The sequence below is a fragment of the Melanerpes formicivorus genome, unplaced genomic scaffold (genome assembly GCF_026170545.1).
Source record: "Melanerpes formicivorus ecotype bairdi unplaced genomic scaffold, bMelFor1.0.p_v2 SCAF_58, whole genome shotgun sequence".
NCBI lineage: Eukaryota > Metazoa > Chordata > Aves > Piciformes > Picidae > Melanerpes > Melanerpes formicivorus.
This window is the reverse complement of record NW_027142410.1, coordinates 612,515-636,077: the sequence shown is the minus strand read 5'-3', so window position 1 is coordinate 636,077 and position 23,563 is coordinate 612,515. Positions and strand designations below refer to the sequence as shown.

Sequence of the window (23,563 nt, the reverse complement as noted above, 5' to 3'; positions counted from 1 at the left end):
CCTTATTTTCTTTCTCTTTTTCCTTTTTTCTTTTTTCTTTCTTTTTTCTTCTTTTCCTTTTCCTTTTTCCTTTTTTTCCTTTTTAATTTTCCCTTTAAAAAATTTTTTTTCTTTATCCTTGTTTCTTTTTTTCTTGTTTGTTGTTTCCTGTTTCTTGTTTTCTTTTTCTTCTTTATTTTTTCTTCTTTTTTCTTTATTCTTTTTCTGTTGTTTTTTTTTTTTTCTTTAATATCCTGGAGTGTTTTGTAGAGAAACTTAAAATACTGAAAATTTAACTACAGAGTAGATAAGTGGAAGAGATGGGAAGTGCAGGAAGACTTTTTTGAACATGGCAGAATCCACCCCAAATCCTGTCAGGGCAATAACAAATTGTGAGAGGTACTAAAGCGACAGGCAAAGATGTGGTAACTGCAGCTTTCCTCTCGCCTCTGACACTGCCTATCTTCCTGTCTCAGCTGTAGGCAGAGTCTTCTCCACACCGAGGAGGCAGAGGGTGGAGCTCAGCGCCTGTATAAATTATATGTGTCCTTCAGGTTTTTCCAGCAGCAACAACAAGCTGTGAGCGTGTTTGTCAGCTGACAACAGATCTGTTACCCAAACTGGGCTTTCTGTTGCTGTCGCCATCTTGCGTGTCATGGGGAGCCCACCGGCCAAGGTAGGACAACTGTAGCTCCATGCTTTTGCTCTGGCCCAGCACCTGGCTGTTGGGACCTCCCTGCTCCATCTCTCAGCAGAGAACTCTCCTCTTTCCGTCTGCTGAAGTGCAGAGACAAACTGCTGCTGGTGCGATGTGGTGGTCTTGAGCTTTGCAAATGTTCGCTTTTCCTGTTTCACCTCACGGTAACCAGCGTGTAAGCGAGCTACAGCAAAACCACAGCCAAATGTGGACTTTTTCTTTGATCATGAGGTGTACATGCTGGAGGGAAGAGAGGGGCTCTGGCCATCATGAGTTTACCTGGCTGTAAAATGAAACTGCTTTAGCCCTACTGCCTGCCTGTCTTGGGATAGTACTTGTTTGTTGCTTGCCCCAGCTGAAAACCCCATCAGAATTTCTAGCAACACAGCATAATTTACATTACTTTAGCTGCAGGGGAGAGTTCCGATCAGCTCTATGGCTAATTTAGCTATCTTTTAATGTAATGTGATTCTAGGAGAACTGTTTCATGTCTGGACTTGAGTTTTCTAGTAGCAAGTTCCATTCAGAGATTTTTAACTGATAGTTTTTAGCATAAAGCAACAGAACTACTAGCTGCAAGTTATTTTCTCTTTTATATCTTAAAAAAAGTAAAGAAAACAGAGTCTGAAAGGCCAGATGTGAATTATTTGCATCTACCAAACCCCATGTCAAATTTTGGAGGAGATAAAAGAAATGTGGGCATTCATGGTTTGAAATGTAGTGAGATACAATGATATGTGCCATAGCTTATAAGGAGTCATTAATCATTAAGAACAGAGAATATTTACTGTACTTGTGTCATGCTAACATTTGCAGATGAAGCTAAAGATTCAGGAAGATAGGTATCAGTAGCTTGAACTGAGAGGTCAAACAACAGATGAAAAATAGTCCAAGGTTTGATGCTCAGGGCAAGAGAATAGATATTGTAAATGTAATGTGCTTTCTGGATAACATCTGTGTCTCATCTGTCTCCCTGTTAGATCCAGAGTTACCTATCCATCATAGATATCTACATTATCTAACAATTTAACATGTCAGTGTCCTAACTAATACGACAATTTTGGATCTGATAGATGAGTAAATAGCTCTGATTAAAATGATATCGACGAAGCCTCAATTACAGCAAAAAGTTCTTGCAGCCGATGTTCCATGTAGACACACTCCTGGTTAACAGGCACCACTGCCAAAAAGTTAGAGAGCCAGGCATGGCTTCAGGTCAGAAAAGTTTTGTTCCTGAGGAAGGAAACACTGCAGGTAGCTCTGCAATTCTGCCAGGCTAATGCATTTTTTCAGTACGTGTAAATTGGTAGACGGAAATGAGAACAAAGTGAGTTTGTGGTTTTTATTCTCTGTGTGTGTGTGTGTGTATTTTTTCCCTCTTCTTTTATATTAATTTGAATATAAAGTTAACATAAAGGCAAGTTTTAATATAAAGGCAAGTTGACTAGAAAAGTCTGGATACTTTGAACTATGAAGACACAGTAGAAGTCTCCCAGTTCATCTTTTGCTGTTTAAAAAAAGCTACTAAGTTGGCACAGCAGTGATGGGTAACATTAATTTGCAACTTGCTGAGAATGCTTTTGATATTCTTAACAGGGTCTTTCCTTCTGCTCAGACAAGAATAAATGCTCTTTAGTAGTTTAATTTGGTGGATGATGGGATAATTTTCATGTAGCCAAATACACAGAAATCCTGTCAGTACAAAGCCCAGGAGACATCTGCTCATGCATGTAAAAAGGTGACAGAATCACAGAATGTGAGGGGTTGGAAGGGACTTTGAAAGATCATCCAGTCCAACCCTCCTGCCAGAGCAGGATCACCTAGAGCAGATCACACAGAAACACACCCAGGCAGGTTTTGAGTATCTCCAGAGCAGAGTCCAAAACCCCCCTGGGCAGCCTGTTCCAGTGTTCCATCACACTCACAGTGAAAAAGTTTTTCCTCATGTTTACATGGAACTCCCTATGCCTCAACTTCCACCCACTGCCCCTTGTTCTGTCAACAAAATGGGAGTATGGGAATGCATCCCAAATCCACAATGTCTCCTGTAACAATCCATCAGAAATAACATGTAATAGACAGTCAATGTTTGTAAGGCAAATCAGATTTACTCACTAACTGGTCAGCTTCCACTGATAAGATTTTGATATCATGATTCCTGAGGAAAATGTGGATTTCATGGTCATGCTGTCTTCCTTCTATCCTCTCTCCTGGGTCAGCATATTTCCTCAGCCAGTCACTCCTCCTGCCATAACTTTGTATTCCTCTAACTTTAACAAAATCAGGCAGCTGGTTGGAAGGACAAATTGCTAGCACTATTCTCACTGATAGAGGAGCAAATAAATTCAGCCCATACCAAGTGTTAAAGGATCCATGTGGAAGAGAGTAATGTAGTCACAGACTTGGTGGAGTGGGTGTAATGGCTGGACTTGGTGATCTCAGAGGTCCTTTCCTGGATGATTCTGTGAGAGCACTTTAGAAACAGGATGGTCATTAAGCTTTCTATTTGTGTGTGTGTGTTTTAGAACTATATATCTTTCACCTTCATTGATGTATTTCCCTGTTGTTATTGAACAAAATCCTCAGTATCTAAAGCAAGATAAGTTGTGAGAATATGGCAAATGGTCATATTGGATGTGAGATCTTGTACATAAACTACTGTACAGCTTCTAGCACACCACTGAAGAAAAGTAATCCATGATAGCAAGCAATTATTCATATCTGAAAGACACTGATAAAGCTGAGTGATAAATCTTACATCTATTTACAGAATGCCAAAAGTCAGAGAGCAAACTTCTCATATAAAATGCATGTGTTATATTCTGTGGTAGTATTTCTGCTCAGAGAACTGCTGAGGTTTGGTGCAGGGGGAGCAAAATGTTGAGATTCCAATCTACCAAAAAATGAAAAGGAAAAAGAGGTAGTAATGGGAGGAGGCTCCCGAATTGCCAGGCTGTGCAGAATCTACTCCCCCACCCAGAAGATTAACATTCTAGTGGAGGTAGCCATGAGATCTTCTTCTGGAGGCAGCATGGGAGGACAATAAGGAGTTAAAAAAATATTAGTTGGTGTTTCTTCTTTCACTGCTATCCAAAGCCCATCTTGGTAGGCTCCTCATAAATATGAGCTTTGAGATGTCATGCTCTCAGTAGGGATGAAACCTTGACATGACTAAGCACCTATAAACAGGAGAATTATGTGTCCTCCTGAAGCTGGCTGGCATATGACTCTTCTCTGGAAGCCAAACAGTAGACCAGCAATGTGTATTATTACAGTGAACGAGGTGTTGGCAACAGATGTGTTAAGGTTTGGCACAGCTATGGCAATTCTGCCATGCTACTTCTATCTCTTGTTCACACTTTTCTATATTTCAGTCTTGAAATAAATGGCTTCCCCAAAACTTGCTTTGAGAGTGTAGAAATGTAGTTTAGTGCTAAATGCTATCACATGAGAAGTTTAGGGTTTTTTTTCCATTCTTCCCCCCTCATAATTTTTTAGCTTACTCTTTGGGACTTTGGGTAGGATGCTACTTCATGGTCTGGAGTGTGAATGTCTAGGATGCAAACAGACACATGTAGCTGAATCCTGACACTCTGTCATTGGCCTCAATGTGGCACTACTAATTTCCCAAAGGAAAAAAAAAAAACCAAACCAAAAGAGTGATATGCTTCTGGGAAAGCTGCCTTTGACTCTGGCTATCCACAGAGGGGGGTTTGTTACTCTCTTTGTCGCTATGAAGGAAATTCTTTCTCCCAAGAAGGTGAACTAGTAAGGACAAGACCAATATAGCTGCAAGGCTGTCAAGAGCTGTCCTGGATATAGTGTCTGTGCATATCAATTTGCATTAATCATTAAATTGGCTTAGTTGATTAGATGGTGTTGGATGATGGGTTGGACATGATGATCTTGAAGATCTCTTCCAGCCTGGTCTGGTCTGGTCTGGTCTATTCTATTCTATTCTATTCTATTCTATTCTATTCTATTCTATTCTATTCTATTCTATTCTATTCTATTCTATTCTATTCTATTCTATTCTATTCTATTCTATTCTATTCTATTCTATTCTATTCTATTCTAAATTCTATTCTATTCTACTCTATTCTCTGCTTTTCATATTATGAAAATATCAAATGGTAGATCTAACCATATTGATTCCCCCCCCCCCCCCGGAAGAGTATTCTGAAGTGTCAGCACTTTTGGGCAAGGATATTAGTTTAGATCACCCAGATCAGATCCTAACAGTGTGCTCTGGACCTTTGTAGAAGAAAACTAGTTCTGCCTTTTTCTGATTAAAAAAAAAAAGGAAAGAAAAAGAATTAGCCCATTTCTGAATGGTTTGGGATGGAGTAAGTCAGTCTTAGGAGTGCAATGGCTTCTGGCTTCCCTGGGTTCATTATGGCCACATTTACTCATCTGATCCTGTTTATCTTTTACTCTGTGATGACACAAGGACTAGGCTGCACCTTATCAGAAGGAGCAAATGGTCATCTTTGATGATGTTCCCATTGGTGGGCAGGTGTCGACATGTTTAAGGGAAATGATTGCTGTTGAGAGGGGATGGGAGGAGGAGTGAGGCTCTCTGACTCCAATGGAAGACGAGGGTGAAACCACAACACTTAATTAGAACAGAAACTACTCTCTTGATGAACTGCAGGGACACCATTTTTATAAGCCATTGGAGAATTCTGATCACAAAAGATTCAAAGCAAATTGTATACCAGCAGCTGCTTCTCCACTGAAGGCAGACTCTGAGTATGGTTTGGGCTTCTGTTGAGCAAGGGGGAAATTAATTACAAAATAACATGGAATTAACATATTAATTAAAACCAGTCAGCTCTGTAATTGGCTACATAATCTAATATTTTATGTTAATGAAACCCACTGGGAATGCTGACTGAGTGTTCCAGTTGGTACTTCTATGTCAAATAACTATTTGCACAGGAAAATTAAAGTCAAAATGCTGTCAGTGGGCAACTGGAATAATATGCAAGTGTCCTAACTGGAACTTGTCCAAAATGCCTTAACTTCAGAACATCACATATATGTCAGTTTTGAACTGGAATAAAACATAACAACAACAGTTCCTGACATGCAAGAGCAAGTGTGTCTTGCATTTTTTATACAGAGAGGATTTCAATCAGCCAGTAAGAGGCCAGGAGACAAAGTAATCTGATTTAGTAGGTTTAACGAGGTTTCCCTGCTCAGAGAGACTCTTGGATATTAAGCCTTTATTTCAGAGCATTAATCCACAGTTCAAATGGCATCCATTTGATGCAATTTACATCTAAACAAAGCTGAATGAAACTGAACAAAGTTATGTTCTCCTCTCTACTAAACATGCCCAGTGGTCTCCACTCCATTTAAAAATAATGTCATATTAACTTTAGCAAGTGACTCCTTCTGTAGAGAAGTTCCTCCTTGCACAGCAGTTTGTCTCTCCAAAGTTACTCATTTCATTGTCAGGAAAACAGCTGAGGGTATTAGCATTCAAAATAGAATTGTCAAATTGTTTCCTGAGAGTGTTACAGGGATACTGTCATTTAGACAAACAGATCAGGAACTTTTAGAATAGAATAGAATTAATCAGGTTGGAAAAGATCTCAGAGATCGTCAAGTCCAACCTATCACCCAACATCATCTAATCAACTAAACCATGGCACCAAGTGCCTCATCCAGTCTCTTCTTAATCACTTCCAGTGATGGTGACTCCACCACCTCCCTGGGCAGCACATTCCAATGGCCCATCACTCTTTCTGTGAAGAATTTCTTCATAACATCCTAAACCTCCCCTGGCACAGCTTGAGACTGTGTCCTCTTGTTCTGTTGGTGGTTGCCTGGGGAAAGAGACCAACCGCCAGCTGTCTACAACCTCCCTTCAGGTAGTTGTAGACAGCAATAAGGTCTCCCTTGAGCCTCCTCTTTTCCAGGCTAAGCAACCCCAGCTCCCTCAGCCTCTCCTCACAGGGCTGTACTCCAAACCCCTCCCCAGCTTTGTTGCCCTTCTCTGGACATGTTCCAGCAACTCAACATCTTTCCTAAACTAGGCAGTGTATCCTTAAAGCTGCCATTTGAACTAATGAAACACTTTCAACGTGGTGTGGCCCTGTTTTAATTTACTAGTAAAAGCAGGACTGTATGCTATTATTGCTGACAAGCTGTGCAAAAAACCAGGTAAAACACTCAAATGAAAAAGAAATATATCTAAATGTTCTTATTTGAAAAAAATAAGGGAATGTTTCCCCACATTTAGTATTGTTATGTGTCTGTGTTCTGTGCATTCATTCAGGCTTATCAGGAGGTCTTTTGGAAATGGCAAGTATTTTCTGACCAGCTTAGGTTGGGAAGCTTAATTCTTTGTTAGGATTTGGAACAAGTAATGGTTTAGGAAGGGATATTTAAAGGTCATCTAGTCCAACCCTTCTGCAATAAGCAGGGACATCTTCAACTAGCTCAAGCTGATCACTGTCTCATTCTGCCTGACCTTAAATTCCATTAGGTAGTTTCAAGATGCCTAATGATATTTGATTAGATGATATTATACCTCCAAAGCAGGGCGCTTTTTCTTTATCTGGAGGGTGTCTGCTGGACCTGTGGTGCATGCGCTCAAAGTCAGTTCATTCCTCTAGATGCCTTTTGGTGAGCTTGGCCACTTGCTTACAAGTGTCATGATAATTTAGTCCTAGCTGGGATACAAATAAGGTTTTAGAGCACTTTGGTGAACTATCATGTCCAGGCTTAGTGTCAGTGCTGTACTACAGAACCCAGGCAGGCTCCTCGTATTGCCTTTCAAAGGCCCAGTTTTGTCATCCCTGTGATAGACTGGCATTGCAACCATCACCACGGCCATGCATACATTAAGTTGCATCAAAACAGGCACCTGTAGGGTGATTACAAAACCTCTTCATACCATTCTCTGAATCTGTGTTTTCTTTCTCAGTCTTCCCTTACTCAAGCTACTTAGCAAATAGCTCAACAAACACATAATATCATTTTGGCATGGTATACTTCCATTGGGTGGTGGTCCCCTAACTTCAAACAGACCAGCAGAAGGACAGATTGTCCCCTGCATGGTTCAAAACACACCTTGGTTTTGGCATTGTGAGCTGATGAAACTAATTTCACTTGTTTTCTCTTGCAGATGAAGTTTTGCCCCATCCACATGCTTTCTGTCAGAATCATACAAGCTAGGAACATCAAATCAAGAGACCTGCGTGAGTTGTGGTTTGATTGTGTTTTTAGTCACCTCCAGAGTTGACACAGTGAGCAATGTTCACATGTTTTGAAAGTATACAAACAATGTACATACAGCACAGCAACAGAAGTACTATTGGCTGGGCTAAAATTAGATCAGATGCCTGAGGTGTCAGGAGATTGGAGGTTGCATGTCGTGGCATTCCAGGAAACTGGTAAAAACCAAGACCCTCAGAGGAATTTCCTGGGCCAACAAGGGAAGGTAGACCTTGTGGGGACACTGCAATCTGTACATCTGCTGTACATCTACTTGGGGTTGTTAGGTTTGGATGTTCACACACTGATGGACCTTTCACTGAAATGCATTAGTGATACACAATATTAAAAATCCCTTGAAATAGAGAATTTCAAGCCTTTTGAAACATCTTCTTATTCCAGGTATTTGCTGTTCTCAGGTGACCTGTCATGGTAAATCATGTAGGTAGTTTCTGATGAAGGAGGGCCTCTGCAGGTCCAGCCCTAAGCACATGCTGAATGTGCAGGCAAACCAGACTTTTCTGTTTACTTTTGTATTCAGTATTCCTTAACTCATCTTATCTTCACAGCCTCCTCTGGCTGCTTCTCAAGGTGTCCTATGGACCAGCCATTCAGCTGCCATTTTTGCAGAGGTCTCCTGTGGGTCCCTCAGTTAGGACAGTGACCTTGAGCTACCTTTTTTTCATTCTTGAAACCTCTGATCTGTGTATTCCTCTAGTGAAACCCAGCATGTTCAGCTAAAAGATCACCACTTTGCAGCAAGTTAGAGACCACTTACAGCTCACCATGCCAGCCAAGCACAACACTGGCCTAGCCTGGATGCAAGGGAGACCAGAGGGAGTGAATCCTCTCTTGGTTGAGTAACTACAGTCCAAAGGACTTCCCATATTCCCATGGCAAATGCCATGTAGCAACATCTAGAGGTGGACACTGGAGAGGTGGTAGTGTGACAAGGCCTGTGTTTCTGAGTTTCAATGATCTCTTCTATCTACTCTATTGAAGGGTCAGTTCCACTTTCCTGCCAAAACCTTGCTGGGCATTGTTATTCACTGCTTGATACCAGTCTGAAGTATTTAGGCATCTCGGGCTGCAGTAGAAATCTTCCATCAAGTCCAGACTCCAGCTCTGAAAGACATCACCTTGGAGATTTCCTTTCACACCGTTGTCAAGCTTCACAAAGTAAATGTGCTTTCCCACCCTGGCTCTTCTCGAAGGATGGCTGCACGAGGCACTGACTGCACTAACCCTAAGGAGTAGATCTAGGCTGGAAGTGAGAGAAAGATTTCTGACTTGCTCAGGCCCATGCTGGCCTTCAGCTGCAATAGATCTTCTTCCCTAGTACCTAACTTCTCCAGGCGGTCAACACATCCCCTCCGCATGTTTGACTAGACTGAGCACGCCAGCCTCCTCTGATCTTCTCTGTAATGTGTGGTCTCCTTTCCCATAATCATCCTAACAGCTCCTCTTGGAACTAGCTCTAGCTTCAGTTTTTTAACATTGTTGACTGGACTTGTAAGGAATGTGGCCAAGGAGTGGTCAGTGGGGTCTTTTATACCTCTTTCTCTTCATGTGGGAATCATGGCTCTTGGTGTACTTTGTGTGTGCATGAGTACATTTGCAGTTTGTAGTTACTCAGGAATCAGGTGGTTTCCCTTGGCTGCTTCCAATCAATGGTCTCTTTACTTTTTGTTTTTTAAGCATTACTATTTATTAGTCCCCAGAATCATGGCCATGCTCTACTTCTAATCTATAACATTGGCATCAGGTGTTTAATTTTTCTCTGCTACAGTGACTGCATCAGACTGCTATGTGCGCTTGTGGCTGCCATCTGCTTCAAAGGGAAAGCTTCAGACCAAAACCATCAAGAATTCTGACAACCCAGTCTGGAACGAGACTTTCTACTTTAGGATCCAGAGAGAAGTTGAGGTAGTAAAAAAAAAAATAGACTGTCACCATTTTGAACAGCTGGGAATCCTCAGCTGACCCCCTGTCGATCAGCTGTGCTAAATAACTTCAGAAAATGCTTGTCTGACTGAATTTACAACCCACTGATTAGCACAAAAGGGAGACTTCTGCAGGAGGTGTTCCCCTGAGCTAGTTATAGAAATGCCTATATCTAAGGTGGCCCAGATTCCCTTTGTTGTCACCTGGGAAAAGTATGTGGATGGTTAATTTAGAAAGAAGTTTCCCTCCACTGGTTGAAAGTGAAGGGCTGCTGTGGAGCAGACAGCAAATTTAATCCTATGCTAAGATGTGTTAAAGGGACTCCAGGGATGAAAAAACTGAGGGTGTTCTTTGGGCAGGTTATCAGTGTGGTGCAGAGCGCTGACATCTTTTCTGTCTCAGGATAGCAAGAGCTGTCTGTCATATGTAGCTGTCCTCTATTTCATGATAAGTTTCCAAAAGCTGGGTTTAATGGTGGCATTCCACATTAACAAACTCCAGAAGGAATTCTTAATTCTCACTGCTGTCCTAAGCAATCAGTTTATAACCATGTCGGTCTAGTAGTCATGAGGTCTTGGGTGACAGGTTGGACTTGATGATCTTTGAGGTCTTTTCCAACCTTGTTGATTCTATGATTCTATGTTTTGTTTCCATGTCATAGCAGCTCAATAAGAGTTCCTATTTATTTTCTTGTACTACCAGAACATTTTAGAATTGGCAGTGTGTGATGAAGATCCCCTCACCAAAGATGACATGCAGTTCACAGTTCTTTTTAATGTTGCTAGAATCAGACCTGGGGAGACAGTCCGTGAGACATTTGCTTTGAAATCAGAGGTAAGGACTGAAAACAAGAGGGAGAGATCAGCAAGACTGCATTGTCTACATTGGCTTCCATGTCAAGTGGGGTTTGGGTCTGCATAAACAGACGTCCTTGTATATGGTTATCAATATCTCATCGAAACAGGTATCGTTGTGCTGGATTTTTGGGACTTCATTAACCTCTTTTCACAGATTCAGAAAGTGAAGCAGCTTGTCTCTCATGCCCACCACCTCTGTGGAGGAAAAAATATGTTAACAGGGAGCATCTGTGAATAGTAATTTTAATCTTTTATAATCCAAATAGATAACTTCCTTACCTTTTGGCTTTATTCCACTTTTGCCATGCTTAGACGATATTTCCTCTTAAATGGCAACTTTTTATTAGAAACACGAAGACAATCCACTCACCACTTGCATTAAATGATTCTTTCAAGGCTTCTCCTGCTGGTGTTCACACTGGGTTTCATTCTAAGTGATTCAGGTTTCTGTAGCTCATAGTAAAGGGGCACCTGCTTTGCTAACATCTTTGGTCTTATATTAAGTAGGTCATGAGAGAGTTGTCCAGGGATCAAAGCTAGGATAAGTCTGTGACAACTCCTGAGCTTGCCTGAGCTGTGGTTGAGGTATCGCTACATGCTCATTGCAGGAAGGAGGCAGTCCATAGCCCAAAGAACAGCTACTTCTCAAATGCTGAAAGCTTGTTAACATGGATCCTCCTTGTGACTCTGCAGGCTGGTGCCATGCACATCTCAGCCAGTGGGTGAGTCACTGGGAAACAAAGTGATTCAATAACCACCTCAGTCCAAAGTACTCTTCCCAGCTGCATCTCTACTGGTTTCAGTGTGAATGTGAATTAAATCACAGAATGTTAAGGGTTGGAAGGGACCTCCAGAGATCACTGAGCTGAACCCCTCTGCCAAAGCAGGATCACCTAGGGCAGGCCGCACAGGAGCGCATCCAGGAGGGTTTTGATGTTAGTCACATTTGTTGCTGGGCTTCAAAGCCTTTCCCCCACGCACACCATCTGTGCCGAAAGTCCTTACCTTTCTGTTTCAGTCAAGCTTCCCCTCTCTGATTGTGTCTTTGGAAATATGTACATTTCTCCCTATCCCACAAGGGGAGGTTATTAATCTTGTGTGCCTTTTGCAGGCCTGTGGTTTCCATTGCAATCTCAGCCTTGGAAAGAGGTAGCACACAGCTTTATTGGAAACATTAGCAGAAGACATGTCAGCCATGGAAGTGCTTCTTAAGTATGTCCATACTGCCAAATTCTTCCAGCCTCCAATAATCAGTATTTATTTTACCATCTTCTTTTTAGAAAGAGACGTGTACTAAGAAATGGGAAAGTTTGGAAGTAGAATTCTGGATGGAAAGAATGTGAGTACAATTCCAAACTGGTAAAGTATAGATCTGCCAGGGAGTAAGATATCTCAGAGAAAGAGAAACTCCTTCCAGCTCTCCCTCTCAGCAGGCAGCCAAACCAACAGTTTCAAACCTTTTTTCCTTCCTTTTAATCTTAACTTCCCCAGTTAAATCTGCCTTTCAGCGTATTTCATACAAACCTTACCTTTTGCTTGTCGTGTATCCTGGTCATGGAAATGCAGTAACATTGGCATGAAGTGATAACTTGTACACAAGATGCACATAAAACTGAAGAGACGCTCTTCACGTTGTTAAGACTAATTGAACAGTACCTAGAACACTCTGGTGTTTCTAAAAGGCCAGGAAATTGTATTGTTATAAAGATGGAGAGAGAGAGAGTGATGTGGACAGTGTCAGAAAAGTCAAAATGTCACATTGTATTGTCAACATACAACACAATACAATACAATAAAAAATAGTAAAATTAAGACCATCCCCCTTAAGCTGACAGTCAACATTGGTTGGAGGAGAACAAATTCCATAAGATAAACTTTTTCCTCTCTTCCAAATGCTACCACAAACTCAGCTGAAAAAAAAAGACCCCAAATCTTAACATGTTCTGACATACTTGAGCTTAGGATTTCCAAAAGTGAAAAAGGAATATAGTCCAATCAAAACTGACTACCTGCATGGTTAGAAGAAAGAACTGTAAATAAAGCTTCTCATTCTTCAACATGGAAAAGCTGCAGAAGAGTATCACTGAGGAGCTTGGTTAATTTCTGCCACAAAGAAATTCAAGAACATCTATTCAATTTATCTCTGAGAGAGACTGTAAGAGATGGGATAAGGATCTCCTGTGAATGTGGAAGCTGTCACAGCCAGTTACATGAAAAGGCAGAATAAGATTTGAAATGGGACTGAGCAGGTTCAGACATGAAAAAAGAGGAATGTCTTTCACCATTCAAGTTACAATGTGTTCAGGGGATCCTCTTAGGAGATCAGACCTTACTATTTATGTTTAAACACATTCTGCAGCTGAAATAGAATTTTTAAGGCTTAGAAGTGGTGCTTGCTAAAATATCCTGGACTTGGCAGAAAGTCTGAGACTATGTCCTACATAACTTCAGTGGTCCTTTCAGATACATGAAAGCACTTAGGAATGTGTGCAACGTAGTGATGTTTGAGTATTGGCCTTAATGAGAGATGCTGTTAGTAGACTCGAAGGTTACTCACAGGATTAAATAACTACATCCGTTCAGTGGCAGATCTAGGGCTCCAAATGTGTAGGACAGAGAGTTTTTATTACTTGCCTCTGTGTTTTCCGGTCATATATATAGCACATTGGGAGCTAATTCTCTTTTACCATTCATCTGTGATCAATAGTAAATTATAATCTGGAACAGTCAGAAGTGTCTTTCCTAATAAGTATTTGCAAACTACACTAATAGCAGTCTTTGCTTTCTGCAAGTTGTGCAGTCATGTGTTAATAGCAGGACATGACTCCACACAGACCAGTATCTCTTTGTTCTGCTGTATCCTAGCATAAAGTTCTAAGCTTTGGTATTCCTATGGGCTCTTCTGTCTCGCTTCTTGTTTGGCTACTACATTTTGCTTCATATGCTTAGCAGGTGATAATGTATCAATAAGCCCTTTAGAAAAGAGATTGTGGTACTAACATAACTGTATGCAGTTCTAAGCAAGAAAGATCATAAAACCATTTTAAAAACATACCAGATGCTCATACAGGTTTGTTTTGTTTTGTTTTGTTTTGTTTTTCATATTGATTCTGTCTTTTCAGTCCTGGCCCTCCAGAGCAGCTCATTACCAATGATGTCCTAGTGGTAAGTTTCACATATGAATTTAGTTTGGAGTGACTTTTCCTTCATTTTGGTTCTCCCTTCTTGCCCTCAGCCACCTGATGTTTTATAGAAACAACAGGAGCTACTGTGATAGATAAGAGCATTATAAGGTGAAAGATGTGGGACAATTCCCATTCAAAGCTATGGCTTAACTGTTGACCTCTCCATGCAAAAAATAGAAGCTGTGTTACTTGAAGTCATCCAGTGTTAAAAAATCACAAGATCACAGGATCATAGGGGTTGGAAGTGACCTCTGGAGATATTTGAATCCAAAACCCCTGCCAGAGCAGGACCATACAATCTAGTGCAGGTCACACAGGAACACATCCAGATGGGTCTTGAAAGTCTCCAGAGGAGGAGACTTTCTGTGAGCCTGTCCCAGTGCTCCATGACCCTTACAGTAAAGAAGTTCTCCCTCATGTTGAGATGGAACTTCCTGTGCTGTAGTTTGCATTCATTACCTCTTGTCTTATCACAGGGCGCAAATGAGCAGAGACTGTCCCTTCCTTCCTGACACCCAGCTCTCAGATATTTATATACATTTATTAGATCCCCTCTTAGTCTTCTCCTCTCTAGACCAAAACACCCCAGATCTCTCAGCCTTTCCTCCTAAGGCAGTGCTCCAGTCCTTTAACCATGCTTGTAGCCTTCTGTTGTACTCTCTTGAGTAGATCCCTGTCCCTCTTGAACTGGGGAGCCCAGAACTGGATGCAATATTCCAGGTGGGGCCTCACTAGGTCAGAGTAGAGGGTGAGGAGAGCCTCCCTTGATCTGCTGGACACACTCTTCTCAATGTCAATATTTTGCCTAGCTGTGGTTTGTTAACTTTGCAGAACCCCATATTTGTTGGTGCTCAAAGCAAAACCTGCTCGTGTTTCATGTAACACAGCATGGCACTTGGGAGGAAACCTCAAAGGTTATAAAAGGGATGAGTCTGTAGAAGGCAGTGGTAAGTATTCAGGGTGCTTGTGACTGGAAGGTTATCTAATGTAACAGCTTTTTTGGGACATTAGTTTTTTAATAAAGAGTTATTCTTACAATTGAACAACAGAGCCCCTGTTTGGTGCTAGTTAGCATGTGGTACATTACCTACCTCCTTGAGCTGGCCCAGCAGCTAAGGAGTACAAAGTACTTCGTGCCAGCTACTCCAAGCCTGCACATGATTTCCTTTAACACCCCTGAGGCAAAGTAACACATATTCTGTTCTTTCCCCCTCATTTTCTGTGTGAGGCATAAGTGCTGTAATGACTGGCACGCATTGTTCCTGAAATGGTTTGGAAAACTCTCCTGGCACGAGTTATTAAAGGTGAACTGGAATGACTCAGGAGGAGGGGAGGGTGGAATAAATCCATGATCTCCCTACACCAAGACCAGCCAGAAGATGCTTTCTAGACTAATCACTGCCACAATACACAGAAACTCATCATCAGGTGTCCCCCCCCACCCTTCCTAAATAATAATGAGATATATGTGTAGCAGTTTGGGCAACAGTGTGTTGCACAGAGTTTCCTGGTTTTGGCAGAACTCAAACGGGTATAGCAACCTCTGGCAATGCATAAGCTAGTTCCGAAACCCAGTGTAACTGGGCTACTGTCCTGGGATAATGAGCTCTGAATGCACTCTTGTGCAGCTGGATTGCTTCCACCACTGAGACCAGTTTAGTTGGCTCTATGTTGTAGGCAGCATTTGTCTGCGTGATGCTTCATTATTAGCTACAGATGTGGCATTTGCTATCTGGCCTGGTGGATGTGGGGCAGGCTGTGGATGTAGCCTATCTGGACTTCAGCAAGGCCTTTGACACCATCCTCCACAGCAAACTCCTGGCCAAGCTGTCAGCTCGTGGCTTGGACAGCAGCACTCTGTGCTGGGTTAGGAACTGTCTGGAGGGCTGAGCCCAGAGAGTGGTGGTGAATGGTGCCACAGCCAGCTGGAGGTCAGTCGCTAATGGTGTCCCCCAGGGATCAGTTCTGGGCCCCATCCTGCTCAATATCTTTACTGATGATCTGGATGAGGGGATTGAGACAGCCATCAGTAAATTTGCAGAAGACACCAAGTTAGGAGCAGGAGTTGATCTTCTAGAGTATAGAAGGGCTTGACAGGCTGGACAGATGGGCAGAGTCCAACATGATGGCATTTAACAAGTCCAAGTGCCAGGTGCTACACTTTGGTTACAACACCCCCATGCAGTGCTACAGGCTGGGGTCAGAGTGGTTGGAGAGCAGCCAGGCAGAAAGGGACCTGGGGGTACTGGTTGACAGTAGGCTGAACATGAGCCAGCAGTGTGCCCAGGTGGCCAAGAAGGCCAATGACATCCTGGCCTGCCTCAGAAGTAGTGTGGCCAGCAGGAGCAGGGAAGTCATTCTGCCATTGTACTCAGCACTGGTTAGGCCACACCTTGAGTACTGTGTCAGTTCTGGCCTCTCAATTTAAGAAGAACATTGAGACTCTTGAATGTGTCCAGAGAAGGGCAACAAAGCTGGGGAGAGGCCTCAAGCACAAGCCCTATGAGGAGAGGCTGAGGGAGCTGGGGTTGTTTAGCCTGGAGAAGGGGAGGCTCAGGGAAGACCTTATTGCTCTCTACAGCTACCTGAGGTTGTAGCCAGGTGGGGCTTAGTCTCTTCTTCCAGGCAACCAGCACCAGAACAAGAGGACACAGTCTCAAGCTGTGCCAGGGAAGGTTTAGGCTGGATGTTAGGAAGAAGTTCTTCCCAGAAAGTGTGATTGGCCATTGGAATGTGCTGCCTAGGGAGGTGGTGGAGTCACTGTCCCTGGAGGTGTTAAAAAAGGGATTGGATGTGGCACTTGAAGCCATGGTTTAGTTAGTCATGAAGTGTTGAGTGATAGGTTGGACTTGATGATCTCTGAGGTCCTTTCCAATCTTATTGATTCTATGATCTTCACACTTTTCCACTACTGTCTCTTACAGTCCCGCGAGGTTTGCTGCTTGGCAGTGCAAGTGGACGTTAATGAAAGCAAGAAATATTTGAAAGGTATGCTGATTTCTTTGTGAGGTGAGGCCATGACCAAATCAATCCTATCGTTATCATGCAGACCCAGATGGAGGCACTTAGGACATCTAAGAATACTACAAAGACAATAAAATGTAATGCAGTCAAAGTCCCTGAACTGCCTCGAGCGGTAACGTCAATCTCTGCATATTTTCCTTGAAGCTACCAAGTCTGGACACAGTAAACTTTGCTGGTGGAAGTATGAGAGGGTGTTGACTTGAGGAGCACTCCAAGCTCTGGGTTGAAGGCAGGGGTATGAGTCCCTGTGCTGTCGGGAACGTTGCCAGTGTGGCAGCTTACAGAGGAGTTACTAGAGGCAATGACTCCAGCAGAAAGTTTGCCAGCTCTGTTAGCTGTTTTGCCTGAACAGCAGTACTATTCTCTAAACAAATCTGTTTTCACTAGAGGGTAAAAACCTCGTGCTTTCTGTGCCTGCATCTCATGAGGGAACACAGAGGACTACAGAAGACACAGATACTTTCTACTTCCATTGCGTGAAGGCTTGGGAGCCAATCCTGAGAGTCAGGCTGCAGGTAATGGGCACTATACAGTACCACTCTTCTACTGCTTCCTTATTCACAGTGTCACCAACACTGTAAAGAACTGGATTGTTTCTATTCTGTGAGTAAACCCCTTTTATTTTGCTCTCTGTAGAAAGTTTCTGATCAGGAAGACGACAACAGCAATTTGAGTGACACCTTAACAGTACCTCTGAAATTTCTCCCTGTCGGACATACAGTGAAAGTAACCCTCCCTGTAAGACATGTAAGTGCTTCACCACTTGTATCATTTTTTGGAGAGAAGAGTAGAAAAACCTCAGTATTTAACACCATCACTTTAAATAAATAAATAGGTTAATAAATCTGAGTGAGAGGTTTGTGCAAATACAAGTTGTCTGTGAGAAAGGTTAGGTTTTTCTTGAGAAACAGACATTTTCTGTCAAGAAAATCAATACTTGGGAACTCAGCCTGGCCAGTTTTAGATGCGTTTCAGGCCAACTTCTGCTGTGCTTTACACAGTTGAACAGTCAATACCCCCAACAAGGCTTTGGGATGCCACATTGCTCTTTATCAAGCTCAGGGGCTAGCTCACTCTATAACGTGCAAATTTAGGATGCTAAACTTAGATGCGTTGAATGTTGCCCTCAGAGAAAAATTCTGTTGCATTCTTCTATGTGTGTAGTCATGATGGTAACTGGTGGAGAGACAGAACTCTAAGATGCTTTAAAAGCAATAGAATAGAATAGAATAGAATAGAATAGACCAGGTTGGAAGAGACCTTCAAGATCATCGCGTCCAACCCATCAGCCAATCCAGCCCCCCTAAACAACTAAACCATGGCACCAAGCACCCTGTCAAGTCTCCTCCTGAACACCTCCAACGATGGTGACTCCACCACCTCCACTGGCAGCCCATTCTAATGGGCAATCACTCTCTCTGTATAGAACTTCTTCCTAACATCCAACCTAAACTTCCCCTGGCACAGCCTGAGACTGTGTCCTCTTGTTCTGGTACTGGCTGCCTGGGAGAAGAGACCAACATCCGCCTGTCTACAACCTCCCTTTAGCTAGTTCTAGAGAGCAATAAGGTAGCAGTGATGCTGCCTTGGGGCCAGATGTCCTTTCCCAGACCTTGCAGCAAATGAGAGGCAAAAATAGGAGAAGAATTTCTCAGCAGCCTATTCCATGAAGAGCAGGGAGAATGTCTGTTTCACCACTAGTGATTCCCCACCCCTCTGTTTGGACTCTCTTTTCTGTTCAGTAATGTTCTGAAAAGATGTGGTGACTTGACTATCCCCTTGATAGGACAAGCGGCAATGGCTTCAAACTGGAGAGGAGCAGATTTAGAATGGATGTTAGGAACAGGTTCTTTACTATGAGGGTGGTGGAACACTGGAATAGGTTGTCCAGGGAGGTGGTTGGGGATCCTTGGAGATATGCAAGGTGAGGCTTGACAGGGCTGTGTGCAACCTGATCTGGTTGGGGGTGTCCCTGCTTACTGCAGAAGGGGTTGAGCTGGATGACCTTTGGAGGTCCCTTCCAACCCAGACCATCCTATCATTCTGTCACTGTCTTTATGTGGCTACTGTTCTTCATCCTCAAGAACAGGAGAGTGGCAATGTGATACTGCTGCTGGTTTAGGATGGTTTATGGAAGAGGCGTATTCACAGTGAGGAAGAAGTAATTTTTCACAGCCCACTCATCTAGTCACTTCCACCCAACCTGCCTCCTTTGTGTTTTGAGGTTTTTTTTTCCTTCTTCTATAATATCTTCAGTGTTTAGTTGCTTTCCTTCTCTTGCTTGGCACAGTTTTCCAAAACACAGGGTGGTAGTGGTGTGCCTTTCCAGGAGGCACTGAAAATCTGGAGCTCAAAACTTCTCTCTTCTCCAGTCATTCACATTCCTGATGTCATTTCTTCATTTACAGAATGTGCCACTGCAGTTGTACCTCCAGTTAAATGATTGGTAAGAGAACTCTTTTCTTTTTTCCCCTCTACAGGTTTTATTACTCTTTGAACTGTGGATTCTAGAACAGAGAATCCTTTAGTTAGGTATGAGGAATGCACAAGACTAGGGGCAAAATATAACAATAGTTAAGCTGCTATTAAAGAGTCACCACAACAGATCAAAGTTAAATGTCCTTGGGGCAAAAGACTCACACCAAGATGTAACATCAAACAAACAAACAAACAAAAAAAAAAAACTAAAACCTAAACTAAACCAACAAAAACCCCCAAAAACATTATGAGAGTTTCAAACAGTGAGGAACTTAGTCACTGAGTGAGAGAACAAAGGACTGAGATTGAAGGCTTCTTTAAAAGGGACATGGAAGCAGGAAGAAGGCAGAGGCAAAAGGGAATTTGAAATAATCAAAACATCCAGAATTCATGTGTTACTCAAAGCACTCAGATATTCTTAACTAAATGGATTATGGCTCTGGTGATATCAATGGAAAGAAGAACAAGCCGGGGAAGACAAAATGTGACACACTAAACTAATGAGAACAAATAACCCAAGATTATCATACTATCAGTCAGGGTTGGAAGGGACTACAAGGATCATCCAGTTCCAACCCCCTGCCATGGGCAGGGACACCCCACACTAGATCAGGCTGGCCAGAGCCTTGTCCAGCCTGCTCTTAAACACCTCCAGGCACGGGGCCCCAACCACCTCCCTGGACAACCCATTCCAGGGCTTCACCACTCTCATGGTAAAGAACTTCCTCCTCACCTCCAGCCTGAATCTCCCCACCTCCAGCTTCATTCCATTCCCCCTAGTCCTATCACTGCCTGATATCCTGAGAAGTCCCTCCCCAGCCTTCTTGTAGGCCCCCTTCAAATACTGGAAGGCCACAATAAGGTCACCTTGGAGCCTTCTTTTGTTCAGACTGAACAGCCCCAACTCTTTCAGTCTGTCCTCATAGGAGAGGTGCTCCAGCCCTCTGATCATCCTCGTGGTCCTTCTCTGGACACCTTCCAGCACCTCCATATCCCTCTTGTAATAATTATCTGAACATCTTTTTCATCTTACTGTTTCTGTACAAATCTGTGGTACAAATCCCCACAAAGGACACCCTTGACTGAGCAATATGAAGCAGAAACAGAAAAGATTCAGCTTACAAAGCTACTGAAAGACACAAAGAAGCCTGCTTTTTCCCCCCTCCATATTAGCTATCCTTAGCTGTCATTAAAACTCATATTGAAACATCAGAAAATAAACTACACAGAAGCAAAGCAGTTGATGTCTTTGAAACTGGAAGCTGTGATTCTCTCTCTAAAACTGAACAGTGAATCATGATTTTTTTAAATGATGTCTAGTAGAGTGTAGTTGCTGTAAATAGCCTCATATACATTTTAAACACCTGTGCCTCTGGGCTGATTTATGTTTCAGCACAGAAAAGCTGGATGTGCGCTTTGGGTATGACCTGTGCCGAGAAGAGCAAGAATTCCTGATGAAAAGGAAGAGAGTGGTTGCCAATGCCTTGAAAAGGGTTCTTCATCTGGGAAGAGATCTACATGCACATGAGGTCTGTGAGCTGGATTCCAAGCATGGGGTGTGGGTCTATTGAATTAGAACTGGCACAACTCCCCACAAAATTTCTAGTCATTTTTGCATGTTGATGCCAAACCCATTGATCTGAATAGCAGCAGAGCAGAAGCTCTCAGTGTGGCATACCCCATCCTCATCTGTTCCTGACTCTATTCTTTTCAATGGGTCAGGACATAGAATCATAGAATGGTCTGGGTTGGAAGGGACCTCAAGGATCATCTAGTTCTAACTTTCTGCCATGGGCAGGGACACCTCACATTAGATCAAGTTGCTCAGAGCCACATCCATCCTGGCCTTAAAATCCTCCAGGGATGGATGAGGCTTCCACCACCTCCCTGGGCAACCTCTTCCAGTGTCGCACCACCCTCACGGTGAAGAACTTCTTCCTAGCATCCAATCTGAATCTACCCATTTCTATGTTTTTTTTTCCATCCCTCCTAGTCCTATCACTGTCCTATCACAGAGTCCTGACACCCTAAAAATTTCCTCCCCAGCTTTCTTGTAGGCCCCCTTCAGATACTGGAAGGCCACAATAAGGTCTCCTGGGAGCCTTCTTTTCTCCAGACTGAACAGCCCCAACTCCTTCAGTCTGTCCTCATAGGAGAGGTGCTCCAGCCCTCTGATCATCCTTGTGGCCCTTCTCTGGACACGCTCCAGCATGTCCAGATCCTTCCTGTAATAGGGGCTCCAGAACTGGATGTAGTACTCCATGTTGGGTCTCACCAGAGCAGAGTAGAGGGGAAGAATCACCTCCCTTGACCTGCTGGCTATGCACATAATACACAACCAGAGCTTTCAACACCCTGATGCAGTGGGTGAGGAAGATATGAGGTGTTGGTGCATTGTGTTAAACACAGCCCAGCCAGACAACCCCAAACAAGTAGGAAAACAGATGCACTGGAAATTCACCTCACATGGATATTTATGAAACCACTGTGATGTCCCTTCTTTAGGCTTACCTGTGGGTTGGTTTTTCATTTTCAAAACACTTTTCAGAAAAACTCAGAATTCTTTAGAGTGGAGAAAGACCATATTTTTAACAAGCTCCAGCTGAAGGATGCTTGGTTACCAAGATCCAGCCTTAATTCTTAAGTGAGCATTTATTTTCTTGCTGGAATTATATTGGCTGAATGGGTGCTGTCCAAAGAATTGGTTTGTTTGCTTAATAGATTTTTTTCTTCTCTGAACTCTACTCAGGACATCACTGAAGCCATTTTGAATTCCATTTATTACCATTAAAAAAATTATAGTCAAATCATACCATTAACTGTTATGAATTTGTGGTGGGTTGAAGTTTCTCCCCAGCATTAACTTTCAAGCCAGACCAACTCAGTTAGAAGCAAATGAAGCTGTATTTACAAGCAAAAAGTACAATCCCAACTATAAGGAACAAGGAGATGAAGGAAAGTGGAAATCACTGCATATTCAAACTCATCCAAGCATTGGGGTTTGGGGAAACCCACTGAGTATCTGGAGGTTGATTTAAAGAAGGTACTGGTAAAGTCTGACTGAATGTTGATTTAATGGCATTGTCCTCCAAAGTCTGCTGGGGAAATTCTAAGAGCTGTAATTAGGCTTTTCCAAGTGAGTAACTTTTTGAAGATAATGCTTATGTTTTGAACAGGTCCCAGTCATAGCTGTTATGGCAACAGGTGGCGGCCTCAGAGCAATGTCAGCTATGTTTGGCCACCTCTTAGCTCTTCAGAAGCTCAATCTGTTGGACTGTGTCACCTATGTCACTGGGGCGTCTGGCTCCACATGGTGCGTACAGAGCATGAGATTTGTGTTTTGGCTGGCTGTGACATTACATTTCCCCAAAGTGAGAGAGATGCACCTCTTTCAAAGTCTTGCATTGTTAATAAGTTTGATTAGTTCAGAGTGAGGCAGATGCTCTTTTACCTCTTCCAAAAGGGGTGAAAGGAAAACGCGCACACAAAGGATGGGGCAGAATTGGAAGGCTGAAATGGAAATGCTATCCATAGCTACATGCACAGTACAGGGCATGTAACATACACAGAATCCATAGTCTGGGTTTAACACAGAAGCTGATTAAGCTAAAGCTTCACACAAACCTCCTTTTAAATGAGGCCAACAAACCCATGCCCTCATGCCTGCCCCCCCATAGATGCCTCTCTACCCCTCACACCACACCATTGTGACGCAGCTTAAATTCAGCTTGGCAGCTTCAGGCCCCAATTAGGCCACTCCAGACCTCAATTAGGCCACTCCAGACCTAATGGGTAGCATTGCCAAGGCCAACACCAGGCTTCCCCTGCAAGAGATAACAGCCTGTGTGTCCTCCGGGGAGGAGAGAGAGGATGGAAAGGGACACAAATCTGACTCTGCAGCCAGTTTTGTAGGGATGCAGGACTTATGGGAATGAAGTACATTCTTGTCCATATCCTGGGTTCTCTGGACCTCCTGGAGGTTTGTAACTTTGTGGTTCTTAAAGGCACCTAGCCTCTAAACCATCACATAAGTAAACATAATACCCTGCTAAAGCTATTACTGTTGGCTCTCAATCAGAACTTCAGTTTGGGCTTGCTTTGATGAAAGTGGTTGGGGAAATACAGCAAATTTCCAAACCTATCTGAATAAGTTGATGATTTTCTCATGTTTC

The 23,563-nt window shown here is 42.9% G+C and overlaps 1 protein-coding gene across 2 annotated transcripts in view; it reads left to right on the top strand.

The window, feature by feature from the left end:
• The first annotated feature begins 568 nt into the window (after window positions 1-568).
• The window catches only part of PLA2G4B (phospholipase A2 group IVB), a 42,321-nt gene continuing 19,326 nt past the window's right edge, over window positions 569-23,563 (top strand). Inside the window, exons 1-13 of one of the 2 annotated variants that reach the window (XM_068161401.1) lie at window positions 569-655; window positions 7,815-7,887; window positions 8,906-9,082; window positions 9,693-9,829; window positions 10,550-10,681; window positions 11,985-12,043; window positions 13,827-13,869; window positions 16,814-16,877; window positions 17,301-17,428; window positions 17,550-17,660; window positions 19,322-19,359; window positions 20,785-20,920; window positions 22,568-22,704. In XM_068161401.1, coding sequence (XP_068017502.1) covers window positions 635-655; window positions 7,815-7,887; window positions 8,906-9,082; window positions 9,693-9,829; window positions 10,550-10,681; window positions 11,985-12,043; window positions 13,827-13,869; window positions 16,814-16,877; window positions 17,301-17,428; window positions 17,550-17,660; window positions 19,322-19,359; window positions 20,785-20,920; window positions 22,568-22,704 — 1,256 coding nt within the window. In that variant the 5' untranslated portion in view covers window positions 569-634. The remainder of the gene's footprint in view (window positions 656-7,814; window positions 7,888-8,905; window positions 9,083-9,692; window positions 9,830-10,549; window positions 10,682-11,984; window positions 12,044-13,826; window positions 13,870-16,813; window positions 16,878-17,300; window positions 17,429-17,549; window positions 17,661-19,321; window positions 19,360-20,784; window positions 20,921-22,567; window positions 22,705-23,563) is intronic. The other variant, XM_068161402.1, reaches the window with a different exon arrangement.